This window comes from Penicillium verrucosum, assembly GCF_028828655.1.
Source record: "Penicillium verrucosum strain IBT 35672 chromosome Unknown utg000003l_segment0_segment0, whole genome shotgun sequence".
NCBI lineage: Eukaryota > Fungi > Ascomycota > Eurotiomycetes > Eurotiales > Aspergillaceae > Penicillium > Penicillium verrucosum.
The window spans coordinates 111,119-135,058 of record NW_026643212.1 but is presented as its reverse complement, the minus strand read 5'-3'; the positions used below and the strand labels follow the sequence as shown (position 1 = coordinate 135,058).

The 23,940-nt window shown below is 48.9% G+C and overlaps 8 protein-coding genes across 8 annotated transcripts; 5 read left to right on the top strand and 3 right to left on the bottom strand.

Annotated features, from left to right (window-relative positions):
- Positions 1-1,414: 1,414 nt before the first annotated feature.
- N7516_007842 (uncharacterized protein) lies at positions 1,415-3,450 on the bottom strand (the record flags this gene model as incomplete). Its single annotated transcript, XM_057220562.1, has 4 exons — positions 1,415-2,098; positions 2,137-2,187; positions 2,249-3,003; positions 3,069-3,450. The coding sequence occupies 4 exons, from the start codon at positions 3,448-3,450 to the stop codon at positions 1,415-1,417; spliced, it is 1,872 nt and encodes a 623-aa protein (XP_057070834.1).
- Positions 3,451-4,784: 1,334 nt separating this feature from the next.
- N7516_007841 (Nucleotide-binding alpha-beta plait) lies at positions 4,785-5,826 on the top strand (the record flags this gene model as incomplete). Its single annotated transcript, XM_057220561.1, has 4 exons — positions 4,785-4,824; positions 4,887-5,166; positions 5,229-5,576; positions 5,637-5,826. The coding sequence occupies 4 exons, from the start codon at positions 4,785-4,787 to the stop codon at positions 5,824-5,826; spliced, it is 858 nt and encodes a 285-aa protein (XP_057070833.1).
- Positions 5,827-7,011: 1,185 nt separating this feature from the next.
- Positions 7,012-8,913, top strand: N7516_007840 (bifunctional nucleoside/nucleotide kinase/histidine phosphatase family protein; the record flags this gene model as incomplete). Its single annotated transcript, XM_057220560.1, has 4 exons — positions 7,012-7,059; positions 7,476-7,548; positions 7,602-8,188; positions 8,245-8,913. 4 exons carry the CDS (start codon positions 7,012-7,014, stop codon positions 8,911-8,913), a joined length of 1,377 nt encoding a protein of 458 aa, XP_057070832.1.
- Positions 8,914-9,327: 414 nt separating this feature from the next.
- Positions 9,328-12,451, top strand: N7516_007839 (putative vacuolar morphogenesis protein AvaB; the record flags this gene model as incomplete). Its single annotated transcript, XM_057220559.1, has 5 exons — positions 9,328-10,825; positions 10,873-11,691; positions 11,743-11,851; positions 11,902-12,336; positions 12,394-12,451. 5 exons carry the CDS (start codon positions 9,328-9,330, stop codon positions 12,449-12,451), a joined length of 2,919 nt encoding a protein of 972 aa, XP_057070831.1.
- Positions 12,452-12,645: 194 nt separating this feature from the next.
- Positions 12,646-12,918, bottom strand: N7516_007838 (uncharacterized protein; the record flags this gene model as incomplete). Its single annotated transcript, XM_057220558.1, has 1 exon — positions 12,646-12,918. One exon carries the CDS (start codon positions 12,916-12,918, stop codon positions 12,646-12,648), a length of 273 nt encoding a protein of 90 aa, XP_057070830.1.
- A 672-nt stretch (positions 12,919-13,590) lies between these two features.
- On the top strand, positions 13,591-16,113 carry N7516_007837 (uncharacterized protein; the record flags this gene model as incomplete). Its single annotated transcript, XM_057220557.1, has 1 exon — positions 13,591-16,113. The coding sequence occupies one exon, from the start codon at positions 13,591-13,593 to the stop codon at positions 16,111-16,113; it is 2,523 nt and encodes an 840-aa protein (XP_057070829.1).
- Positions 16,114-16,588: 475 nt separating this feature from the next.
- N7516_007836 (uncharacterized protein) lies at positions 16,589-19,590 on the bottom strand (the record flags this gene model as incomplete). Its single annotated transcript, XM_057220556.1, has 4 exons — positions 16,589-16,777; positions 16,886-18,059; positions 18,122-19,287; positions 19,360-19,590. The coding sequence occupies 4 exons, from the start codon at positions 19,588-19,590 to the stop codon at positions 16,589-16,591; spliced, it is 2,760 nt and encodes a 919-aa protein (XP_057070828.1).
- Positions 19,591-20,835: 1,245 nt separating this feature from the next.
- N7516_007835 (ATP-binding protein) lies at positions 20,836-23,637 on the top strand (the record flags this gene model as incomplete). The annotated part of the gene is made up of 3 exons (XM_057220555.1): positions 20,836-21,421; positions 21,489-23,410; positions 23,479-23,637. 3 exons carry the CDS (start codon positions 20,836-20,838, stop codon positions 23,635-23,637), a joined length of 2,667 nt encoding a protein of 888 aa, XP_057070827.1.
- Between the last annotated feature and the right edge of the window lie 303 nt (positions 23,638-23,940).

Sequence of the window (23,940 nt, the reverse complement as noted above, 5' to 3'; positions counted from 1 at the left end):
TATCACTGGCCCTAATGTCCGGGGTTTCAGATCGGGTTGACTGCGCTGATTCACACCTTCTCCTGATCCACAGTACTAGAAAAAGAACTACATATAGAACCTATCATAGTCTAGCCTTGTTGAAGCTAGGCGTATCTTAAAGCCGCTGTTGGTTTCTGTCTCGGATATTGTCAGCATTAGCGCGATGCATACCAGAATTTCGATTGAAGCGGACTAGTAAGGCGGGGCCGTTGGGGCCAAATTAAGACTGAGGCTTATAATCTTATTTTATCTTTATATGAATCTCATCGGAATCTCACCCCGAGCGGAGTTTAGAGCTGAGCCAAGAGTTCTGATGCCTCTATCCATTGGGGGCAACATCGGGAGGCATCTAGGGCTTTAAGAAATCATTGGACAAATTCGATCCCGCATTTCCGGGGCTGAAAGCCAATTAAGAATTGAAAAATATAGTCGAAAATAGATACTTATTCTCTCGATTATAGAAATTGTGGGGTTTAACGAGGCTGAGTGAATCGGTGATGGAATACTTGATCTTGCTTTAATGCTTTCAGGGTATGTCTAGGGCATGGTGACCCTGAATATTCTTATGTCCTACAAACATTACATGTATGCATTGTTCCTGACTCTTTCCTAATTAGTCCTCTACGGTGATTCTAAGAATTCCAAATGGGAGGCCCAATCGACGTCCGATTTTAGATCTCATACCATTGCGTATGATTTTCATAAGAGAAGATCTTGCATCCTCTCGCCATTTATGTCTGACTCGTATAGAGCCTAGGATTATTTTTTCTCAATTAACAATTCTCTATGGTTGATGACAATGTACTATATAAACTAACTAACAATAACTTTGTAGTCTCCCCCCGATTGGCTGTGTTGTTATAGTTTGCATACAAGCGCAGCCATTTATATGTCGCTTAGCGCTGTTGGATGCGCCACAATGCACCCGTCGAGCTGATTAGTTTTCAGACCCAAACCAACCGGGGCTATAACCCGAATGTAAGATAATCTATTAAATCTGTGGATATTCGGCATATTCGAAGACGGCCAATACGAGAAAAGGACAGGAAGAGAACTCCGCATCGCTACATGGGAATTGTTGAACAGTACCATTGATCCTGCTGAATGTCAACTATCCAATTACATTGCTTCGCACAATCTGCATGAAAAGAAATCGTAGACTCGAGACATTGTTACCATTGAAATCCGGGCCAAATCATTCTGTAAGTGGGAGTTAAATTGGAATAGAAGTCTTGTAAGTATCTATTCATTAACAATTAAGAATACCAAGATGCCAGAGTAGATCTATGCTAAAACAGAAAATCAACTAATCTAGGGATATTTCATATTTCCCCATGAATTCATCCATCCCTCTCTTCAAATGTGGATCAAATTCTACTCCATACCCATCTCGTCAAGCATTAAATCCTACATCCTGAGCCTTGACCAATTCCTCCCTCTCATAAAGTACCTCCGGTCTAACATCTCTCTGCAACAAGTATCGGTTAAAGAAATACCCAATTTGCCTCAATCCATACAGCGCATGCAACCTCGTCGGCACAGAAAAAACCTGATCCAACTCCTCAAGGGTCTTCCCTTTCGTCTCCGGCATAAACAAAAGCACCATCCACCATCCAACCACACACCAGCCTGCATGCCAACCAAATGCCCCCTGTATTGTAAATGCAGCCCGCAGAGACGGCCACGTCACCCCCAGAATAAAATTACAGAACCACATCGTTGCCGTGCCTAGCGCCATCCCGTATGACCGCACGTACAAAGGGTATACCTCGGCTGTGTATGTGAATGGCACCGGTCCCTCGCCCGGTGAGTAGACAACGCCGAAAAGATATGTTCCTAAAGCGATACAGGCCAGACGTGCACTGTGGCTGCTCTCTGGGATCCAGAAGCTGAACCCTGTAAATAACATTGCCATGGACATGAGTGGGAAGGTGAATAACAGGAGATTTCGTCGGCCGAATGTGTCGATTGTGTAGACTGCTGGTATGGATAAGAGCCAGTTAATGAGTCCCCAGCCTAATGAGGCGGCTAGAGCCGCCGCCGGAGAAAAATTTGGCCTGTGATTTTTGTTAATGTTCTGTTAGAGAAAAAGTAGGATCGATAGCTTAGACTAACCTCGAGAAATATCTCGGAAGAATAGTATGAAATAACATTGACACCACAAAACTATTCAGGTCAGTTCTCTCTGCAATTACTTCAGTATATCTTGCTGAAAATCCACACTTACCTGTTGCATAAACATGACAATCTGAGATGCCAACATTGCTCGCCGGTTTCGCGGGACTTTAATCAGTTCCAGCATCTTGTTACGCCCAAGATTCATTTTATTCTCAGCCTCCAGCAGGGTATGCATGTAGTAAAGGTCACGAGCTGCCTGGATTTTATGATTCCGCAGCGTACAGATCGACCTGTAAGCACGGTAATACTGCTTCTGGCGTATATACCAATGCGGCGACTCAGGACAAGTAAAAACAAAACAGCAAACGATCAGAGCCGGGAACATCGCCGAGGCCATCATACAGCGCCAATTCATGCCGACGATAGAACTCGAGCTGACATTGTAGAAGATGAGGTCCGCCGCATAGCCGACCATAGTCCCGAAGGCCGTCCACACCTGCCACTGCATGACCAATGCACCACGGATGGATGGCGGCGCCGTTTCGGCCGCGTATATCGGCACGGTCGCTGATTTGGGACCGATGCCGAAGCCTAGCATGAATCGTGCAACAAACATCGCCCACCAGGTTGCGACAAATCCTTGCCAGAGACATGTGATCGCAGACAAGGCACATGCGATGAAAATTGTGCCGCGGCGTCCGAACCAGTGGTTGAATGGGACTGTTAGCCAGGAACTGATTAAGGCGCAGCAGAGGTATGGTGCGGAGTTGACTAGACCGACGAGCCAGGCACTTCGAGAGGAGTCATCGCCGATGCCGAATTGGTGTTTGTAGAATATTTGGGCTCCGTTGACAACCGTTTGGTCTGTTATTGTCAGCGAAGGTATTCTTTTGGGGGTTTGGAATTCCTCAGACTCAACTGCTACTTACCCATCCCCTGAACTGTAGCGGATAAAGAACACAATGTAATGACAGCATACATTTTCCATGGTTGAGACCAGCGATGGGTGAACTCCCGGCCCAATACTCTCTTCTCCTGGTTTGTTAGACCAACGACATTTGCATATCGTTCCGGTGACTGTGCCAGCACAGCACCCATCTCGAAAGCACGGATATCGGACTCATCGCCCATATGGTGAAGTTCAGCAAACGTGCGCCCGTGATTCCGTAGTTCGGTATGGCTGAACCCAGCTAATGGATTGGAGAGTTTGGCATTGAGACTGCGCCGTGCTCGTTCGGCAGCTGTCCCGAATGGCGGTTGCGGTATAGCTTTCTCGGACAGCGTAGCGTCAATTTTCTCCTTTTCTATCATATCGATATCTTTGGGAGGTATATGGAGGGAAGGATTGAGGAGATTATGTTTTGGTTTTTAGGGTTGGAAGTACTGAGTTCAGGGAACAAAGAAACTCGAACGCAAGCAACACACATGACTTTGGGGTCTCGACTTTCAAGGATATGTATGGAGTACACCTATGCATGTGTATGGGAACATTCAGGTAGCTCAATCAAAGAGTCTATTAAAGAATGGGGCACGGAATTGGGGCAAATTACTAGATGGGGGGTACTCTTGGGAGTACAGGCAAGGCTAGTGCTGATTGCAGACAAAGGATCATGGTCTGCTGTTTGCCCCATTTCGGGCTGTGCCAGCACTGCTTATTGGTAATAAAGCCAAGTGGGGTGAAGGGGTGAAGAGTCGAGTGAATTAAAAACTTGATGGGAATACTCCGTAGTAGGAACCATAATGTACAGAACGATGTCAATCACCACTTCCATCTAGGGCACGATCTATTCCGTAAGTACTACAGGGCTACAATCCTGCAGTGACCAAATATTGTAGACTGATGTGTCTGGAGATACATACCTGGTTTTCCTTTTGTAAATTTGGAAGGATTGGAAAGAAATGAATGCACTACGAAGTGAACAAGATAATGGAAGAATATGTAGAAAGATAGCAATGATATTCATGGTCCATGACCTAGTTTTATATGAAGACGAGTGATAATCTGGAAAAATCTGTGAAAATCTGTGAAAATCTGAAATCATGTTAGCAATGATCGCATAGACTCGACAAGAGAAATAAAGTCAAGAAGCTCTATCAGATAACATTTATATAACAATTTTTATCAACAATATAGTTCAGAACAGGTCTGTGTGAAAAGGTCACTCATCATAAGAGCGGAGGTTTAAAAAAAAATTTCAAAAAAAAAAAAATTTCAAAACTCACAATTTAAAATTGAAGCTGTTCCGTCGATGAAAATTCATCAGATCGGAACAGCTGGGCATCTCGGGAGATGTATACCCCTTTGGTAGAAGCTTGGCAAGCCGAACAAAGCTTCATCATGCTATGGGCCTGCCATGTACAACCCCAAGGTCGATAAGGTCAAAATTTCAAAGGAAACAAGCCATTGAAGCTATCAAAAATAACAAAGAGACATATTTAATGAAGAGGAAATGAAAGGAAGATGAAAAAATGAGAGCGCGTTAAATAGTAAGCGGATGGTTAGTTTGCACTGTTTGCACTCTCAAAAAAGAAAGTGGAAGATGCAATTTACCAAAGTCGATTCTTCAGTTTTTTGAGTGAAATTATTTTGGTAGAACTATTTGCCCAGAATATCTTTTCGCTATTAAAATCCTCTTGCAAAAATTATGAATGATACAGAGAGCCCCAGACTGGAGGAGCAACAGAGTAAGATCGTCCTGAAGAAATACCCCAAAGAGTCTCGACTAATCGATATCTACAATGTACAGCTCCTACCAAGTCTCCCTTTGAAAATGTCCGCACCGATGGCCGAGCCTTCAACTCTCCCAATTGGCGTATGAAGGTTGAAAGCCCAGCAACACCATCGCGTACCAATGCTAGCCCAAGCGCGAGCCCCAACCCCAATACCTCCCGCGCAGCCTTCAGTCGGCCCGGAGCGCACGTCCCCCAGGCGATTAACGATGGCCGCCGGCTGTACGTTGGCAACATGCCATATACGGCTAAGATGGAGGATGTGGAGGCGCTGTTCATAGCGGCCGAGTTCCCTATGTATGCCTACACTTGAACCTGATGGCCTAGCCGTGAATCGCCAACTGAACTCCCTAAAATAGCGAGCGCATAGATATTGCCATTGATCCTTTCACCGGCCGGAACCCTTCCTACTGTTTTGTCGACTTGCAGAACAAGGAACATGCCGAGCGCGCCATGACCGAGCTCGATGGCCGCGATATGTTGGGTCGCCCCGTCAAGATTAAGCCCGGTGTGGCCAAGTCTCAGGAGCGCTCTCAGAACCCATCTGATCCGTTCCGCGTTGATCGTTGGCGTCAACAAGAGAGACCTAGCTTTGCTAAGCTCCACAGTGACTCTAGCAGTCGCGTGTATGTCGGTGGGCTGCCACGATTGACCGACCACGGGGCTGTGCAGAGCAACATAGAGTTGTTCTTCAAGGAATTCAAGGTGTAAGTTTACATGGCTTGGATTCCTGTCGCGTGATGGATACTGATGCCTCGTATTTGTAGTGAGAATGTCAGCAAGGTCTTCGCCCCTCACCCCGCCAAGCGGTTCGATCCCGGCGAACACTACTATCTGTTCGTCGATGTGGGTACTCCCGAACAAGCCTTGAAAGCTATGGATACACTGAATGGCCAGGAAGGACCATGGGGTGGTCCACTGCGTGTACAATTTGCTCGTGGTCCCAAGGAGACCTGATCTAAGTACTCCGTACTCCGTTCCGTACAGGGGCTTGCCTAAAAAGAACCTTGGAAGAATAAGTATTATTAATGATAGGACGTGTCACATTGCATGAGTTATGATACCTGAATAGACTACCTAATTACATGCATAATTATCTAATTCTTAGTGCCCAAGATTAGTCAGTTGACAATGTACCTACCTAGGTACCTAAGTAGGTAGCCCCGGAGGGCTCGAGGGATCTGAATGTCTGTCTTGGTTAGGTAGAGCCAATATTTGAGCTGTTATATATATCCCCTTAGAACTGACTATGACACATTTCTCACCGATAGCCGGACCGGTCCTAAGGCCACTTTTCTTCTATAATCCGCTCATCCGCACACCCGAGGATGATACCACCCCAAGGAGGTATTCATTCGTCAAGTCCCTGGGAAATATTGCTCATGTTGTGTTGAAGACCGGCAACTAGGTAGATACTGTATGGGTATATCAACACTAGCTCATAAAGGACACCGGTGTGATGAACTCGGGAAGAGAAAGTGTATATCCCAGCCTTTTCAAGATTGGTCGATTTGCTCAACTATTATCAAACATCTATGTACTCCATACAGAGTATAAATATGTAATTAATTAATTTTTGGATGGCCTAGTAAGCCCAGGTATAAGCGCTCGTATAACAGCCGCAGACAACATGAAGAGTATATGAAAGCCGAATATATATCCAAGGATATGTAGTGTGTTTATCTGGTTCAGTGTATAGTTTAGATAAGAGTTAGCTATGTATGAAAAGAAATGTATAAACTAAGTCTTATAGGTCTTATATATATATATAAAACAAGGCCTATTCATCAATATCACACCCCAATCTCCAAAGAGTCCAAGGAGAGTGCAAGTGGATAGATTCACGATGAGATGACGTTAGTGGGGAGTCCAGACTCACCGCATTATGCGCCTCCCTGAATTCTGTCTCTTCTGTTTCTTCTGTTCTATTTCTTTTGGTATTTTTTGAATCTTTTTATTTTCTTTTCTTTTGTGAATTCAAATTCATTCCTACAGGTCATATTCTCCAATATTCTTCTTAACACCCTCATGTTAGGTTAAGTTCAGTTCTTTGCTTCTTGGTCTTCCGACTTCGGGTCGGAATTGCCCCTAATCTTCCCGAGATTCTCGTATTTGCCCTCTTCATATAACATCAACCTCAAAATGTCTTCAAAAAGTGTCAAAAGCCAACATAAGGCATTTGTTGCAAGTGTGAGTGGAATCCCTCTCTGTTCTTTTTGTTTTTGTTCTTTGATATTCGCGGGGTTGTTACGTTTATTACTTTGACCTTACTTTGCCGAGGTATTGCGTTGTATGTGGGTTAGATTGATTTACCATTATTGATCTTTCTTATATTGGAAGTATAAGATGCCTCAAATAGCCTTTGCTTGGATATGATGCAAATGCGAGCAAAAGTAGAGGTGACTGTGCAGTACTTTCTCCGCAATTCTACAAGTTTGGGTCTATGATACCTTCTATCTTGTCTACCTTGTCTACCTTCTCTGTTTTCTTCTCTTTCCCACGTCCCCGCCATTCAATCATTTTTGCAACTTCATTCATTTTTCGAAAGAAACAAAACAAAACACAAAACAAAAACAAACATGTCAGCTGTTAACTTTGCTACGCAGTCCGACGACTCAAAGATATGTGTTGTCATGGTGGGCCTCCCGGCCCGAGGCAAGAGTCTCATCGCCGGCAAGGGTAAGTGAACTAGTCATCCTGTAAATGAACTCGTGAGACTGACTCTTGGACAGCTATGCGTTATCTGGGTTGGGTTGGTGTTCCTGCACGTGTCTTCAATGTGGGAAGTTATCGCCGCTTCAGTACCCCACAGCCACAGGCGGCCTTCTTTGACCCTCACAATGCAGAAGGCGAGCGCATGCGCCGAGCTGCTGCGGAGGCTGCCATGTCGGACATGATTCAGTGGTTCAACTCTGGAAAGGGTGTTGTGGCTATCCTGGATGCTACTAACTCCACAAAGGATCGCCGCAAGTGGATCTATGAGAAATGTACCGAGGCTGGTATCGAGGCACTCTTTGTCGAGTCGATTTGTGATGACGAAGATCTGATCATGACCAACATCAAGGAAGTCAAGACGACATCCCCGGACTACAAGGGCCAAGACCCTGAAGTGGCGGCACTTGATTTCCGCAACCGCATTCGCAATTATGAAAAGGTGTACGAGACCATCGATGATGACGAGAAGAAGTACACTTATGTCAAGCTTATCAACGTGGGATCGACGGTCATCATCAACCAAATCAAAGATTATCTGTCCAGTCGCCTAGTCTATTATATCCAGAATATCCACATCAAGCCTCGTTCAATCTGGCTATCAAGAGTAAGTCAAAAAGATCAAAATCAAGGATTATTTCGAAGCGGGACTGACGAATATAGCATGGTGAATCCGAGTTCAACCTGACCGGCCGGATTGGAGGTGACGCCAACATCTCCGAGCGTGGCGAGGCCTACGCCCGCGCACTACCCGAGCTAATGCGCAAGTCTGGTATCCCAGACAACACCAAGATCGTGATCTGGACCTCAACTTTGCGCCGCACCATTCAGAGTGCCCGCCATCTCAAAGCAGCGACTGGCTATGAGACACTGGAGTGGAAAGCCCTGGATGAGCTGGACTCGGGCGTCTGCGACGGTTTGACCTACGAGCAAATCGCTGAGAAGTACCCTGAGGATTTCGCCGCCCGTGATGAAGACAAGTACAACTACCGCTACCGCGGTGGCGAGTCCTACCGCGACGTCGTCATCCGCCTTGAGCCCATCATAATGGAGCTGGAACGCAGTGAGAATGTGATTATTGTTACCCACCAAGCTGTCCTCCGCTGCATCTACGCATACTTTATGAATATACCCCAGGAGCAGAGTCCCTGGATGGAGGTGCCTTTGCATACTCTTATCAAACTCACGCCCCGCGCTTACGGTACCGAAGAGCAGCGCTTCAAGGCTGATATCCCCGCTGTGTCAACCTGGCGTGGGAAGGGCACCTCGGCGAAGCACCAGGATTTCCCTACTGAGGGAGAAAAGAAAGAGGACACGGAAACCAAGCATTAGGGATGTGTTGATCTGCATCGGCGTGGCGTCACCTGGATGTGGTGGGAATTCGGACTGCATGAGATATTCAGATACCAAAAAACATGGGGTTTCTTTGATTACATGGTACATACTTTAAATTATTTTTTCAAATCGTGTTCCTCGCCGGTCTATCGTAATACTTATGCCTTATTGGATGGTTGAATTTCATTTCGCCTCCAAAAGCATACATGTAGTGACATCTCTTTCTCAGCTACAACCCGCTTCGAACTTCGAACGAGGAGTTGCATTTGATTTCAGGCACAGAAAACTTGTATGAACAACCGACAACAGAAGCCAAGATCTCATTCTACAACATTAGTTGCCTCCAGGGCCAACCCGTGGACCCGTGGACCAGATGTATGCTGACTCAGAACTGACTCAGCTCCGGACGTCATGCGGAGAGCTCCAGTACGAGCGCCCCTCGAACCTCCAGCGGAAGGAATTGAAGACAGCACGCCCATGTTGTCAGCATTTACCGCGCGGTCGCTCGTGGAGCTCAAGCCGCGCGACAAGTCCCGCATCGACTCGGTTCTAGCCTACGGTGACCGCCTCCTCGCTGGCCTCAACAATGGCAACCTCCGCATCTACCGCGTTACCGACGACGGCAAGACCGAGCTCCTCCGCGAATTGGAGAAATTCTCCCGATACAAGATTGAGCAGCTTGCCTTGATTAAGGAGGCCAACGTGCTGGTTTCCCTTTCTGGCGGTTATGTCTCGCTCCACGATGCCCAATCCTACGAGCTGGTTGAACAGCTAGCTCAAACGAAGGGCGCTTCTGTCTTTGCTATTACGTCAAATGTTGTCAATGATGCCGATACAAACGTGCCTGCTATTGTTTCTCGCCTGGCAGTTGCTGTCAAGCGGAAGATTCTTATGTGGGCGTGGCGGGACATGGAGCTGGAACGGGATACCGCTGAGCTGAGCTTGGTTAGTGGGGTCAAGACTCTTACCTGGGTTGCGGCTACACGGCTAGTGGTTGGGCTAAACTCGAGCTTTGTCATGGTTAATATTGAGAGCGGACAGTTCACGGACCTGGCTGGGCCGGGTAGTATTGAGGAATCTGGCCGGTTTACGGGCGTTGGTGCCGCGAGCATGAGCTATATTGGTATGGGAGGGATGGTGCCGCGGCCGCTTGTGACGAGACTGCGGGAAGGTCAGATTCTTCTGGCGAAGGACATCAACACGAATTTCATCGATGTCGACGGCCAGCCTCTCGGTCGGAAGCAGGTGCCTTGGAGCCATGCCCCGGTAGAGCTTGGATACTCGTACCCGTTTTTGTTGGCTTTGCACGACTCATCCAAGGGGGTGTTGGAAGTACGGAACCCGGAGACCTTGTCGCTACTGCAGTCTATTCCATTGCCGTCGGCTAGTATCTTGCACATTCCCCAGCCGAATATCAGCCTCGCCCATGCCGGTAAAGGGTTCCTTGTGGCGAGTGACCGCACCATCTGGCGCATGGAGGCTCTGAGCTATGATACCCAGATCGATGCTTTGATTGATGGTGGTTATCTCGATGAGGCCATTAGCTTACTCGGCATGCTGGAGGATGCTCTTTTACGGGATAAGCCTGGTCGACTACGTGCGACAAGACTTGAAAAAGCGCAGAGCTTGTTCGCCTTGAACAAGTACCGGGAATCTTTGGATCTTTTTACTGAGGTTTCGGCACCCCCCGAGAGCGTCATTCGCCTATACCCTCGCTTGATTGCAGGCGATCTTTCTACGGTTCCGGAGCCTGAAGCTCCGAATGGAAAGGCGAACGGGTCCCAGAGTGATGGGTCATCCGATGATGTTGCTGCCGGGCAGGCATCCACACACGCACCCTCTATTATATCGTCTGTGCGAAAGCCCGATGAAGGAAGCGAGGCTAGCAGTACCCGCGGAGACGACAAAGGTACGTCAAGCTCACATTACTTTTGAATCCATGCTAACCGGTTATAGGTCTTCGAATTGCTGTCCGCGAACTACAAGGATATCTGGCAGATGTTCGCCGACGCTTCCAGCGTTTCCTCAACCCCGATGGATCTCTCAAAGCTGCTGCACCAGTAGAAGCCACAGATGAGGCAAGTGACTCGGTTCTTAAGCTGCTAGATTTCCCCTCTCCCGACGAGTTTGCCACACAAGTTTGTGCCAAGGCACGGTTGGTTGACACCACTTTGTTCCGTGCACACATGTTAGCGACGCCATCACTAGCTGGATCCCTCTTCCGCATTGCCAACTTCTGTGACCCAGAAGTAGTCATGGAGAGACTTGAGGAGACAGGTAGATATAACGACCTAATCGATTTTCTTTACGGCAAGAAATTGCATCGCCAAGCACTTGAATTGCTCCAGCGCTTTGGACAGACAGATAACGGTCCTCTGAGCGGTCCGACACGCACAGTCGCGTACCTTCAGAGTCTACCGCCAGACCAAATTGACCTGGTTCTCGAGTTCGGAGAATGGCCGCTTCGAGCCAATCGCGAGTTGGGCATGGATATATTCTTGACCGACACTGAAAATGCTGAGACATTGCCCCGTCCACGAGTTCTCGCATTCCTTGAAAAAATAGACACCACGCTTGCCATTCAATATCTCGAGCATGTCATTAACGAATGGAATGACATGACACCAGACATACACCAGCAGCTGCTCATCTTATATTTAGGTCAACTCACATCCAACAACGAGCAAGGTGAATGGAAGGAGAAGTTCTTGACGATGTTGAAAGAGAGCAAGCAATACTCGCCAGCGAAGATGTTAGATCGGCTCGATCGAGAGGGTATGTTACCCGCTACCCCTGTGAAACAAGCCATCACTGACCATATCCCAGATCCCAACTTCTACGAAGCCCGAGCTATCCTATTTAGCCAGATGGGCCAGCACCGACAGGCGCTCGAGATCTACGTCTTCAAACTTGAGGACCACGAGAAAGCGGAAGAGTGAGTGATATATCATTTCTCCAAGGGCAACAATTGCTAACACCAGAAAGATACTGCAACCAGGTCCACCTCGCCGAAAAGGCCGAAGAAGAGAATTCCATCTACCTCACCCTCCTTTCCCTCTATCTCTCCCCACCCCACGGCTATGAGCCCCAACACGAACCCGCGATTGACCTGCTAGCCAAGCATGGCTCACGCCTCCCAGCCGACGCCGCATTGAAACTCATACCGGACACACAGGCTGTGCAGAAACTTGAATTCTATTTCAAGGGCCGCATGCGCGCTGCGAACTCGGTTTTCAATGAAGCGCGCATCGTGGCAAACCTGCGCAAGGCACGGGATATGCAGATCCAAGCCCAGCTCGCTCTTGGCGAGGGCATTCGTGGTCGAGGTACGCGGGCTCGCCACGTCACTGTCACCGAGGAGCGAATTTGTGGCGTCTGCCATAAGCGTTTGGGTGGGAGTGTGATTAATGTTTTCCCCGAGTAAGTCATTTCCGGTCATTCGTCTTTTTGATTTGTTCATTGCTGACTTGTTTCCAGTGATACCGTGGTTCACTTGGGCTGTGCCAATCGAAAAGCCAGTGTTCGAGCTGGGTAGTGTGCTTGCTCTCCTGCATCTGCATTCGCGGGTCGCTTGTTCATGTCCTTGGTTTTCCTTTTCCTTTTCCTTTTTCTTTTTTTTCCGGCTCGAATTTCTCTTTTCATTTGGTTTTTTTGTGTCGACGGAGGCTATCCCAGCGACTTTGATACCCATAGCATCTGCCCATTTCAAGATACATCCTGGTTATGCGATCATGCATCGTCCTCAACCACCTCCTCTCCGTAATTTTCCTCCTCTTTAGCTTCCTGTGCTGAAATCTGACCCTGCACTTTCTTATCCTCTTCCATGCGCTCCGTGAGGAAGACGTTGATCTGGTCCTGCAGCTTGGGTACGAGCGACTGCAACGCTGATAGGTGGGCTTGCTTGTCCGCTAGTGTGCCGGTTGTGGTTGAGATCACATGCTCAAAGGACTCAGTGGATTGAGGAGCGGTGTAGACTGCATTCAAGCTCGTATTGGAGGCCATTTTGAAATGAAACAGGGAAGTTGGGGAAATTGATTTGTTGACGCAGGAGGGGGAAGTTGGCAGAGAATACTGTCTCCAGCTATGCTACCGCCTTTCTTACCGCCTTTCTGCTGATCTAATCCTCACAGCCGACCTCGGGACTTGGCACTTGTTCCCCAGAGGACTTTTAAAGATCAGAGGACTTTCAAGATCCAGGTACGGCTGAATACCAAAATTATATATTACTTGATGGTACGGAGTACTTTGATGATCATACGGTAGCACTGCCGAGGCTAATCTCTGTTGGGTTCTAGTAAGGCAGTAATACCTAGTCTGTATGCAGCCTGGGCCTGGGCATAACACTAGTAACTGGTGGAAATATGGAAAAGAGGAAATCTGTTTGATACAACACACACCAATACAGGCACAAAGGACGATGTAAAGTAATAGAATGAATATACAAATATATTATTTGCAAAGCTATAATCTCTGCTGAGTTCAGATCATATCGAAGCTTAGCCAAGTCTCCGCATCTTTTCGTCGATCTGAGATTCTGCCAGATAGAAGTAGAGGAAAGGATCGGCAAAGTGCCCAGATGTGGCTTTTGTAACGTTGTAAGGAAAAATCCTCGAAAGATACCTAACTCGCCCTGAAAGAGAGAGAGAGAGAGAAATAGAGCATGGACTATTCGTTATGAATCCCACCTTCCAATCCTCCAACTCGCCCGGGCGTCAAGCACCTCCTGCCCCTCGATACCCCCGACCTCCATCTGATGACGAAGACGAAGACGACTCTGATGAAGACGAATTGGTTCGCCCCGGTTCCTCCGGTAGTGACGCCTCTTCTAATGTGACCACCGTTTCCGCCGCTCCTATCACTCCAATCAATACTCAACTACCCCCCCGGGGTTACTTCCCTTCACAACCACGCTCGGCCACTTCACCTCATCACCCTATGCCGAACCCAACAGCCCGAAGGCCCTCCGGCCGGGGTCCTTCAGTCGAGCTACCCCGGCACAGATCACGGCATCACTCGCAGGGTTTCTTTGAGCCTTCCCTGCCGACCGCCTCCTCCGACCAGGTCCCTACCGTGTCAGCATCCCGTATCGCCGCACAGGCAGCAATGCAGCAGACAAAAAGGCAACAAAATACTATAACCCCGATAGAGGATGGTTCTCGTCCCAGACGTAGTGGCAGCAGCTCACCTCCTCTCATGCCTCCTCCATTGCGTCTCAATCAACCCTCCCCACAACCGCCTCCGCCGTCAGGGAACGTGGCCACGACAGCTGCGAATGTGGTCTTCCCGAGAGCCGGTGCTCCACCGGTAGAACAACAGCCTGAGAAGCAGAAGAAGAAGAAGCTCTTCTCAAAGCCAAAACATATCGGAATCAGCAGTCACAAAGATCTGGGCAAAGACCGTGGCCTTCCCTCTCCAAGCAAGATCAGTGGGCTATCGCGCATGGTCAGTGGCTCAACTACAAACTTAACCGACCTCTCCTCGAATAACTCGTCGATGTACAATCTATCCAACGCCTCTGTGAGCACAGTCGTCCCCGCAGATCGTCCGCCGCTTCCAGAGAAGGAAAAGGATAAAGACAAAGACAAGCACAAGCATCATTTCCTGTCGAGGCAGAAACTCAAATTAAAAGATCGGGTCGAAGACCACTTCAACCTCCCTCTATCCTCTGCTTCGAGTAATTCTCGTCCGGCAGACCCCAATGCTCCACAATCGTTATACTCATTTACACCTGCGTCTCCGGCTCCTGGAGCAACGTTTGGTAAGTCGGTCAGTGGGTTGGATCTCCTGCATGGCGGTCGAGCACTGCGTGAGAAGAAAAAGGAGGAGAAGGCGCTCGCTGAGTCGGAGCAGATGGAATGGCTGGCTAATAATGCTGGCGGACCCACGCCACCCGGTGGCTTCCCAGGCCCGTCTTCGGTTGGTAGTTCGGGGACATTCCCCGACTCGATTCTACGGGAGACCTTGCAAGGGTTTGGGTTGAATAACATGACCCCAGAGGATGCGTGGGACTTTCTTAAGGCGAAGCTGCTGGTCATCTTCGATGGTGAAGACGTTCGCATTGCCATTGAAGATCTCAACAAGCTGGTTCTCGTTCATTTGCAGCGTTGTGTCGTTAAGAGGGCTCCTATGTCTATTGTGATGGACTTGCAAGAACTTCTAGAGACTGGATTTGCGACTCTGAATCACAGTTCGCTGATTGGCCTCCCAGATGAAAAGCTAGTCCCGCATCTGGTTCAAGTGTGGCTGCTGGTGTTTGGCACGATTCTACCCTTCATCCAGGCCGTGTTTCTCCCCTTGGATCTCGAGTTCAAGGGTTGTGGATCCTTGATGACTAACCGAGAAGCCCGTGAGTTCTGGGGTGCACTGCCTGCTGGTGGGACACTCGATGTACGAAGCCTGGTATTGATAGCCTTCCGTGACTGCATGATCCTGAATCGCTACGATGCTCTCAAAGCAACATTCTCCCGGCTCAGCCTGGATTCTATCAACTCCGGATTCCCAATGCTCAGCGTCACAGCCAAGAGTACCGGCACTGGAGGCCGTCCTGGCACTGCAGCGTCGCTAGATGCCGGCTTCGGTAGCTACAACTCGCAGTCATCCACACTTCTCAGCACCGTCACCGACAGTTATTCCTCCGACGGTATTAGCGCCCTGGCTAACCACCCACGTCCAAACAGCAGTGACTCTCGCAGTCGTGCTACCTCCAACACATCTTCCAACGCAGATCCCCTCTTCTTCCAGTCTATCGCATCGCCTCCAACCTCTAACAAACGGCCCGGGCCCACCGTCATCCACCGCGGCAGTTCCGCCGACTCCTCCCACATCATCACGGAGACCGTCGGCCGCATGCTGCAATGCATTAGCGTCCTAGCCAGCGTACAAACAGACGATCCTGCCCAGGAGCGAATCGAGGTTCTTAGCAAAGCTCTCAAACACAACTGGCTCGGCCGCGGCCGCACAGGCCGTGACCGTCGTGGCTTTGTCGGGGCCAAGATCCGGCCTGTGATGGTCGGCGGTCCTCCTGTTATCGATGATGCAGATTCCCTCACTACAGCTGGGATCAGCATCGGTGCTAGTACTAGTACAGGTGGATCCCGGGGTCGAGGTGACTCATCCTCATCAGAATGGAGTTCCAATGTTCCCGGGACCGGCATGAGTGTACGTAGTAGTGGTCGACGAGAACTGAGTGTTCTCTAGCTTTGTGTGTTCAATGTTTTCTTCTAGCTACTCGTTATGATTGTATGACGGCGGGCGGGTAATTTGGCAATAAAGGGGCGTTTCAAACTTATTCTCTAAAGGAATTGATATTCTATCTCGGGCATTGTTGAACATTGTCCAACAATTTCATCTACGATTGCAATCTACTCTTCACTGCAGGGAATGGTGTAAATCTTACAAGTGTTTTTTTTTTTTTTTGTTTGATTTTGTACTTAAAGGCTAACTTTTTTTTGGCCGTTTTGGTGTTTTCCCTGTTTTTTTTTGTCCTTTTCACTTATATGTGAAATCGTACAGTAAATCCAACAGTCAGTTGTCACATATGGCACCCAGGGCCCGGCCAACTAGCCACTGGGTAAAATCATCGATATGTCCATATCCACACCCACCAGAAGAGAATGACGTCTCACCTCGCCATTCATCTCAAAAAAAAATTCAAACTTCCAAGGACAACGGCTTACTTCCGTGCCCTCCCCTTCCCCTTCACATCGATCTTGCCAGACTCCTTGAGGGCCTTGTATCGAACTTGGCAAGCCTCGCTGGAAACTTCCCAGCCAAGTCCACTCGAAACCTCATTGGCAATCTGCGCAAAGTCGTCATCATCCAGCTTCGGATTGAACGCTCCCAAGGTATCCAGTAGAAGCTCCTATTAGAAAGTTAGCGACTCAGATCAATGAAACAAGTACCCATCCCCAAACAGAATCCTAAAGGACATCTGAGAGTGGGAAGGTCAAAAAGTCAGGTGAATACATACGTCAAACCCGGGCCACGGACCAATTCTCTCCCTGATTCGTCCCCAGCGCTTGCTCAGTGCTCGCCATGACATCTCGTCATCCGATTCATTTCGGTTGTCATTCCAAGCTTCTGTGATGTCCGACCATGACATTGACGCCTCTTTCATCTGGGACATCATCTTGTCGGCCTTAGGTGCTGTCTCCCATGACTCTGGCGTTGGGTTACCCTGGGGGTTCTTCTTTGCGCTGGAGGTCGTCGGCATGACACCGGAGCTGCGCAGACGGCGTGGGGAGAGACTCACCGGGACCTCTGGAGTATCGGCCTCGGTCTTTGTCTTGTTTTTGGCGCGGCGTCGAGATGATTTTGAGGTCTTTGCGGGTGGTGTCGCGGCTTGGTCCTTGGAATCACGGCTTGTTTGGATCGATGCAGGTGGAGGGCTCACTGTCTTCGTCCGGGATGAGGCGCTACCGCGCTGGTTCGAGACTGAAGTTCTGGTGGAAATCATGCTTGATGGCTCTGGGGTCGAGCTCTTTGCTTTGCGTGATCTGTGTCGCGCACGCCTTTTGGCTGACCCTTGTTCTGCTTTCTCCACTGACTGCTGGGTCTGAGATGCCGATTGGGCATGGGTGGGTTGGTTGGACGCAAGTACACCAGATTGAGATGGACCAGACAGATCGCGGCCGATAGCAGCCCAATATTCAGGTTGCAGAATATCTATGCCATCACAGGCAGCTTCCATCTCAGCAAAGATACGGTCCAGATCGGCAACTGTGGTGTATTGCTGCTGCTCTACTCTCCGGTCATACACAGATGTTGGAGTATCGGTATGCATGTCAGCCATTTCACGCAGGAGGTCCTGCTCAGACGCCAGGATGCGTGCATACTGCTCCGGGGTGTACACACCCATTGGGTCGATGGGCACGCTGCTGTAGTCAGGAGTTTCTTCGGGGAATACGAATGTGGATGGGGCGACATTTGGGTCTTCGAACGGGGAGATCCCTGGCATAACTGCTGGATCAGTTGGCTGATAAGGATCCATATAAGGGCCCATTGAAGGGTCCATGGCTGGATCGAGTGAAGAGTTCATTGCAGGGGTTGGGACGAAATTCAATGGAGACAGGTTGCCAGCGTCGCGGGACGGAGCTTCGTCAGAGCTTGAACTGGGCTTGCTTGAACTGGGCTTAGGAGACTCGCTGGTAGCGGGGGGTCCGAAGTAGCATTGATACTAGTCGATGCCTCGTAGTCAGAAGAAGACTCATAAGAGGTGCTTTCAGCACGAGGCTTATGTGGATCCATATTGGACGATTGATTTCCGAGGTTGGTAGGGGACGAAAGATGCTCGCTGCTAGCGGGGTCGGATTCAACAGTTTCGGGAATAGATTCCAAGGTGGACCGACGAGGCTTCGGTTTGCAAAAGAGTTTTAATCTAGGAGTGGCAGTAGGAGTCACGTCCTTGGGGGATTCACTTGCATTCGCGGAGCCTGAAGAGGTATCCGACTCTGAGGTGGAGTCTTCAGGTGGGTTGTTGACAACAAGTTTTAATTTAGGAATTGCAATGGGAGTCACGTCCTTGGGGGATTCACTTGCGTTCGTGGAGTCCTCAGGAGGGTCGTTGACAACAAGTTTCAATCTGGAAATGACAGTGGGAGTCACGTCCTTGGGAGATTCACTTGCGTTCGTGGAGTCCTCAGGAGGGTCGTTGACAACAAGTTTCAATCTGGAAATGACAGTGGGAGTCACGTCCTTGGGAGATTCACTTGCGTTCGTGGAGTCCTCAGGAGGGTTGTTGACAACAAGTTTCAATCTAGGAGTGGCAGTGGGAGTCACGTCCTTGGGGGATTCACTTGCGTTCGTGGAGTCCTCAGGAGGGTTGTTGACAACAAGTTTCAATCTAGGAGTGGCAGTGGGAGTCACGTCCTTGGGAGATTCACTTGCGTTCGTGGAGTCCTCAGGAGGGTTGTTGACAACAAGTTTCAATCTAGGAGTGGCAGTGGGAGTCACGTCCTTGGGAGATTCACTTGCATTCGTGGAGTCCTCAGGTTCGTTGACAACAAGTTTTAACCTAGGAACGACAGTGGGAGTCACGTCCTTAGCGCGTTTACCTGCAATGGTGGAACCTGTATTAGTGCTCTGACAATCGCGAGTTGGGATGAAAGAACAGTGCTTACCATGAGAAGAAACAGTGTTACTCGCAGTAGGGAAGTACTCCTCAGAATCCCCTCCAACTGGAGCAGGTGGGACTCCAGTCGACCTAACAGGAGTGGTCGGAACTTGAGTTGTCCCACGAGAACTGATGTTCTGCCGAGAAGACTCGACTTTGTTCTCTAAATTGGACGAGAGCAAAGGTGTATGAGGTAGCGCATGCACAGGAGATACCGGCGAAATATGTTTGCCGTTAGATTGGTGGAATTCGGTGGTTAGCTGAGGGAGAAAATTAGGCTTGCAAGAAAAGAGAAAAGGTTTTTGGACTAGGAGAAGAGGATGGGAACTTACAGAAGGGTAGGGAGTGGTGGACAGAGCAATATCAGACTGGGGTAAACGAGAGACAGAGCCAGAGCCCTGGGCAGTGGCAGAATCCTGCAGTGTGTTAGCCCGTGGTGTCGGGCTTTGCACAACTGAAATGGCTGAACCATCCGATTCAACGGATGGCGTTTCGCTTGTCGCCCTTTCCAATTGTACAGCCAGGGCCGGGAACAGATCCCTAACTGTTTTGTCTTGTTCCATATTCAGGTTCAGTCAGGGACAGGTTCAGGTTCTTCAAAGGGGGTTGCGACGAGGTTAAGTCAAATTTCGGCATGACTCGCCTTTTATATGTACACATTTTGAGCTGTGACGATGTAATTCATGTCTCTGACGATGTAATCGATGAGTCGCCAGGTGATGTAGTTACACGCTTCTACTTCCGGGGTTAGGGTTAGTATAGTACACCATTTCATCACATGCGGCATATGCCTTGCCACAATGGCAGCAGCCACATGCTATTGGCATGGTTACTACCAGATAACTGAACTATAATCACTACAGTCATTGTCTAAGGATGAATAAAACATTAGGTGGCCAAGTATCTGGTAGTGATGGATTTTGATATTCTCGACCCTTCATGTAGTTGATGCATGCAGGTTATTAGGAGTCTCCCTCTATCACTCCAATGTTTGCTAGTGTAGTGTATTGCATATACCATCTACACCAATTTGCAAGTTCTTTAGTAAGGAATATATCGTATTCGGATGAAATAAAACGTAGTTTAAAGATATATGCAGGGTCTATATGGGCGGAGTTGTAACCAGAGAGGACATCTGGATACTACTAACTAGTTAACTATAACCTGCAACTTGGATATTAATTCGATCCCTTTGTTTTTGAACATTTCATTGAGACATAAGTCATTGAATGTTTCTTTGTAGGGTATACTATAGGGTATCACAGGTATATATATATACACATATGTATGCCTTCTATAACCAACTACATAGTAGTTAACTATATTGTAATTACATAGCTGTCCAACCTTGGCGCTTAATAGCCAAGAAAGAAAAGCAAATATCAAAGTAATAAATAACTAACTAATAAGTACTCTGTACTCTGTACACACCGTATATTTCCCATAGGCAGACCAGCACATCACTTCGTGGGCTCAACTGATTGGCTTCAGACCTGCAGCCTGATGCCTCTCCTTTCACATAAAATGCGTCTCACCCACAGAGCCATTCTCTTTCTTCTTTGTATTTCTCTTTCTTCTCCTTTTTTTTTTTCTCTCTAATCTTTTCTCTACCTCCCTTTTTTTTTTTTTTCTTTTTATTTAATCTGTTTCCTATTTCACTCCAACTCGTCAACTTTCCGCTTACGGCTGACAGCTGACAGCTTACTTCCCAGCCTGCAGCTTGTAGCTTCAGCTCACCTGAGCTATCATGGATCCCATTTCTATCCCAGCCCAGGCCAAAGATGAAGTTGTTCCATCAGAAAACCTGAATGGCTCTGCCCAATCTACAGAAGTCAAAGAAGTCAAAGACGCTGCTGTCGCCCCCCGCACCCGAAACTACTCCAGCCTCTACCCCCAAACTGTGTAAAAAACACAAAAAGAAGAACAAGAAAAAGTATGAAAGTGACAGTTCCTCGGATTCTTCTTCTTCCTCGGAATCCGACAGCGATGCCGACTCTGAGGAAGAATCAGATTCCACAGAGAGCGACTCCGATGCTGAGAAGCGCAAGCGACATCGATTACGAAAGGCACGTGCAAGACGTGCACTGAAGGATAAGAAACGTCGCAAGAAGAAGAAGCAGCGGTCGCGCAAGGCCGAGACATCGGATTCCGAATCCGACTCACCCTCTGAGTCAAATTCGGAGTCTTCCACGGACTCCGATGATGAAATAGATGACAAGGCCTTACGGAAATTAGTCACAAAGCTCAAACTTAGTAAAAGGAGAGCTAAGAAGCTGCGTGAATTGACTGCGGATGATCTGGCCGCCAATGATTCCGTAGGCGAAACTCGCCGCGAGAAGCGGTCAAAGAAGAAGAAGCCCGCTTCCAAGGTGGCCTATAAGCGTGTAGATCAATGTTAGTTTCCCTTTTTCCTTCAACCTCATGCCTTGGATTCTTTTGGTTTGGCTGACCGGTTATATAGTATGGGATACCACCATCCATAAGTACAAGCTCACTGAGACCGTGGATGACCCCGATGCCGACGAATGGGACCAGTATATCTTCAACATCCGTCGCAAGTTCAACTGGGAGAACAAGTACCTCGAGACTGTCGTCGATATCAAGAGCAAACCTCTCCGCGATGCCCTCTCCAAGATCATGGATGGCGTCAAAGGCGTCAGTCTCGTGCAAGAGCCCGCCGTCGTCGATCCCAACATGCTGTTCCTGTATTTGGAGGAAACAAGGCAGTACATGAAAGACCTGAAGAAGCAGTCGCGCAGTGAGAAGAAGAAAAAACCCAGAAAGGCTGCCGCGGTCAAAGCCGCCCATCTGAAGGTTCTTATCAAATACCTTGACACTGACTACGCAGACATCAAGAAGACTCTCTACCCGCTGCTCGAGGCCAACACTATCACCTTCGATCTGTTATGGGCTCTCTACAAGCCCAATACCATTGCTTACACCCCGACCTACGGCAGCTCTGATGAACCACGTGCTTTCAAGATCGAGTACGCTGTCAAAGAGTCCTCCTTCATGAAGGGCCAGTGGTACAGTGTTGATGGCCGCTACCTCGAGTACGATGGCAAGGATTACGGCTTCGGCACTATGTCCGCTGAGGTCGACGCCTTCAAGGGCGCTCGCAAGATCACCAGTCTCGCCTGCTACCCGCTGAAGTACCACCGTGACGCCGAGGGTCTGCGTGCCCGTCTCATCGAACGCGGCAAGCGCTTCGTCTCCCTCCGTGGTATGAACTACCGCTTCCACAAAGGTATGGCCTTCTACAAGAAAAAGCGCTCCCTCATCATCAAGGTCAATATCAATGGCCGCGTCATGATCGACCCGGCTATCCACCGTCGCATCAACCCTAACTATCCCATCTCCACTGTCCGACCCAAGGATCCGGATCTGATCGATCCCGAAGATCTGGGGATCAGCGGTGACGAGGGTGATGATAGCGACGGCTGCTGCTGTGGTGGATCGGACTCGGACTCCGAGCATGGCGGTGCCTCCGATACCCCACGGACGATGTACAAGGTCGTCGAGGATACAGATGGATGTCCGCGCGTCGTCGAGGTCGAAGTCGATGAAAACGGTGCTGAAATCCAGAAGGAGAAGATGGACCGCATTGAAGGTGCCGCTGCTGATACCAAGGAGCGCGAGTTCACCGAGGAGGAGCTTCTCGTCGCTTCTCCTGTCGTTCTCGGCTTTGCCTTCAGCGAGAAGCTCTGGCTTGAATTCACTATCTCGGGTATCAGCGATATCGAGTGGGATAAGGAAGCCTTTGGCTCGCTTGTCCTCCCGTCCAACCAAAAGTCCATCGTCAAGGCCCTCGTCGAGTCGCATACCTTCCATGCCGCCCAGAACATCGACGATGTCATCCAGGGTAAGGGTAAGGGTCTTGTTGCCGTGTTGCATGGTCCACCCGGTACAGGTAAGACCCTGACAGCAGAGGGCATCGCCGAGCTACTCCGTCGCCCGCTGTATATGGTCAGCGCTGGCGAACTGGGTACTGACTCACGCACCCTGGAGGCGGAGCTGAACAAGATCCTGGATATCGCGCACTCTTGGGGCGCAGTACTCCTCCTCGATGAGGCAGATGTTTTCCTTGAGAAGCGCACTATCCACGATATCCACCGCAATGCCCTTGTCAGCATCTTCCTCCGTCTGCTGGAGTACTTCCAGGGCATTCTGTTCTTGACTACCAACCGTGTTGAGACCTTCGACGATGCCTTCCAGTCGCGTATCCATGTCGCCTTGCGTTATGGTGATCTGACTTCCAAGGCGAAGAGAAGTATTTGGAAGATGTTCTTAGAGCGCGTGCGCGCTATTGAGGGTGTGCATATTGCTTCTTTCTCCGAGGAGGATTATGATATGCTCTCCAGGCACACGCTGAATGGGCGACAGGTATGTTCTTTCGTCCCATTCTATATATACTTCCCTTCTGGTCCACAAACTAACCGGTTTACTATCAGATCAAAAACTCCGTCCGCACCGCACAAGCCCTGGCTGTCAATGAGAACGCACCCCTCTCCATGGAGCATATCAAGAGCGTACTAGAGGTGGCCGAGACGTTCGATCAAGACCTGCGCGGTGGAACGGGATACCTAGATGCTATGCGGAGTTATACTTGATTTATTCTTGTTTATTTCCATATCGATGCAGGTCTGGTATTCAGCTCGCTATTTCATTTTCGTTTTATCGTTGTTTGTTTGTTTTTTTCGTGTTTGCTTGCTGTTTTCGGTTCATCTCAGGTACAGAGTAATTAGTTGCGACATCTTTCTCTTTCTTTTTGCATTGCGGACATGGAGCGAAATGAGTTTAGCTAGTTTCAACGTATGATTTAGCTCGAAAATTGGGCCAAGCTACAAGTTGAGGATCGTAGTATAGACCGATTTATGGATTAGAATGGATCATCGATCTAGTAAAAGAACATT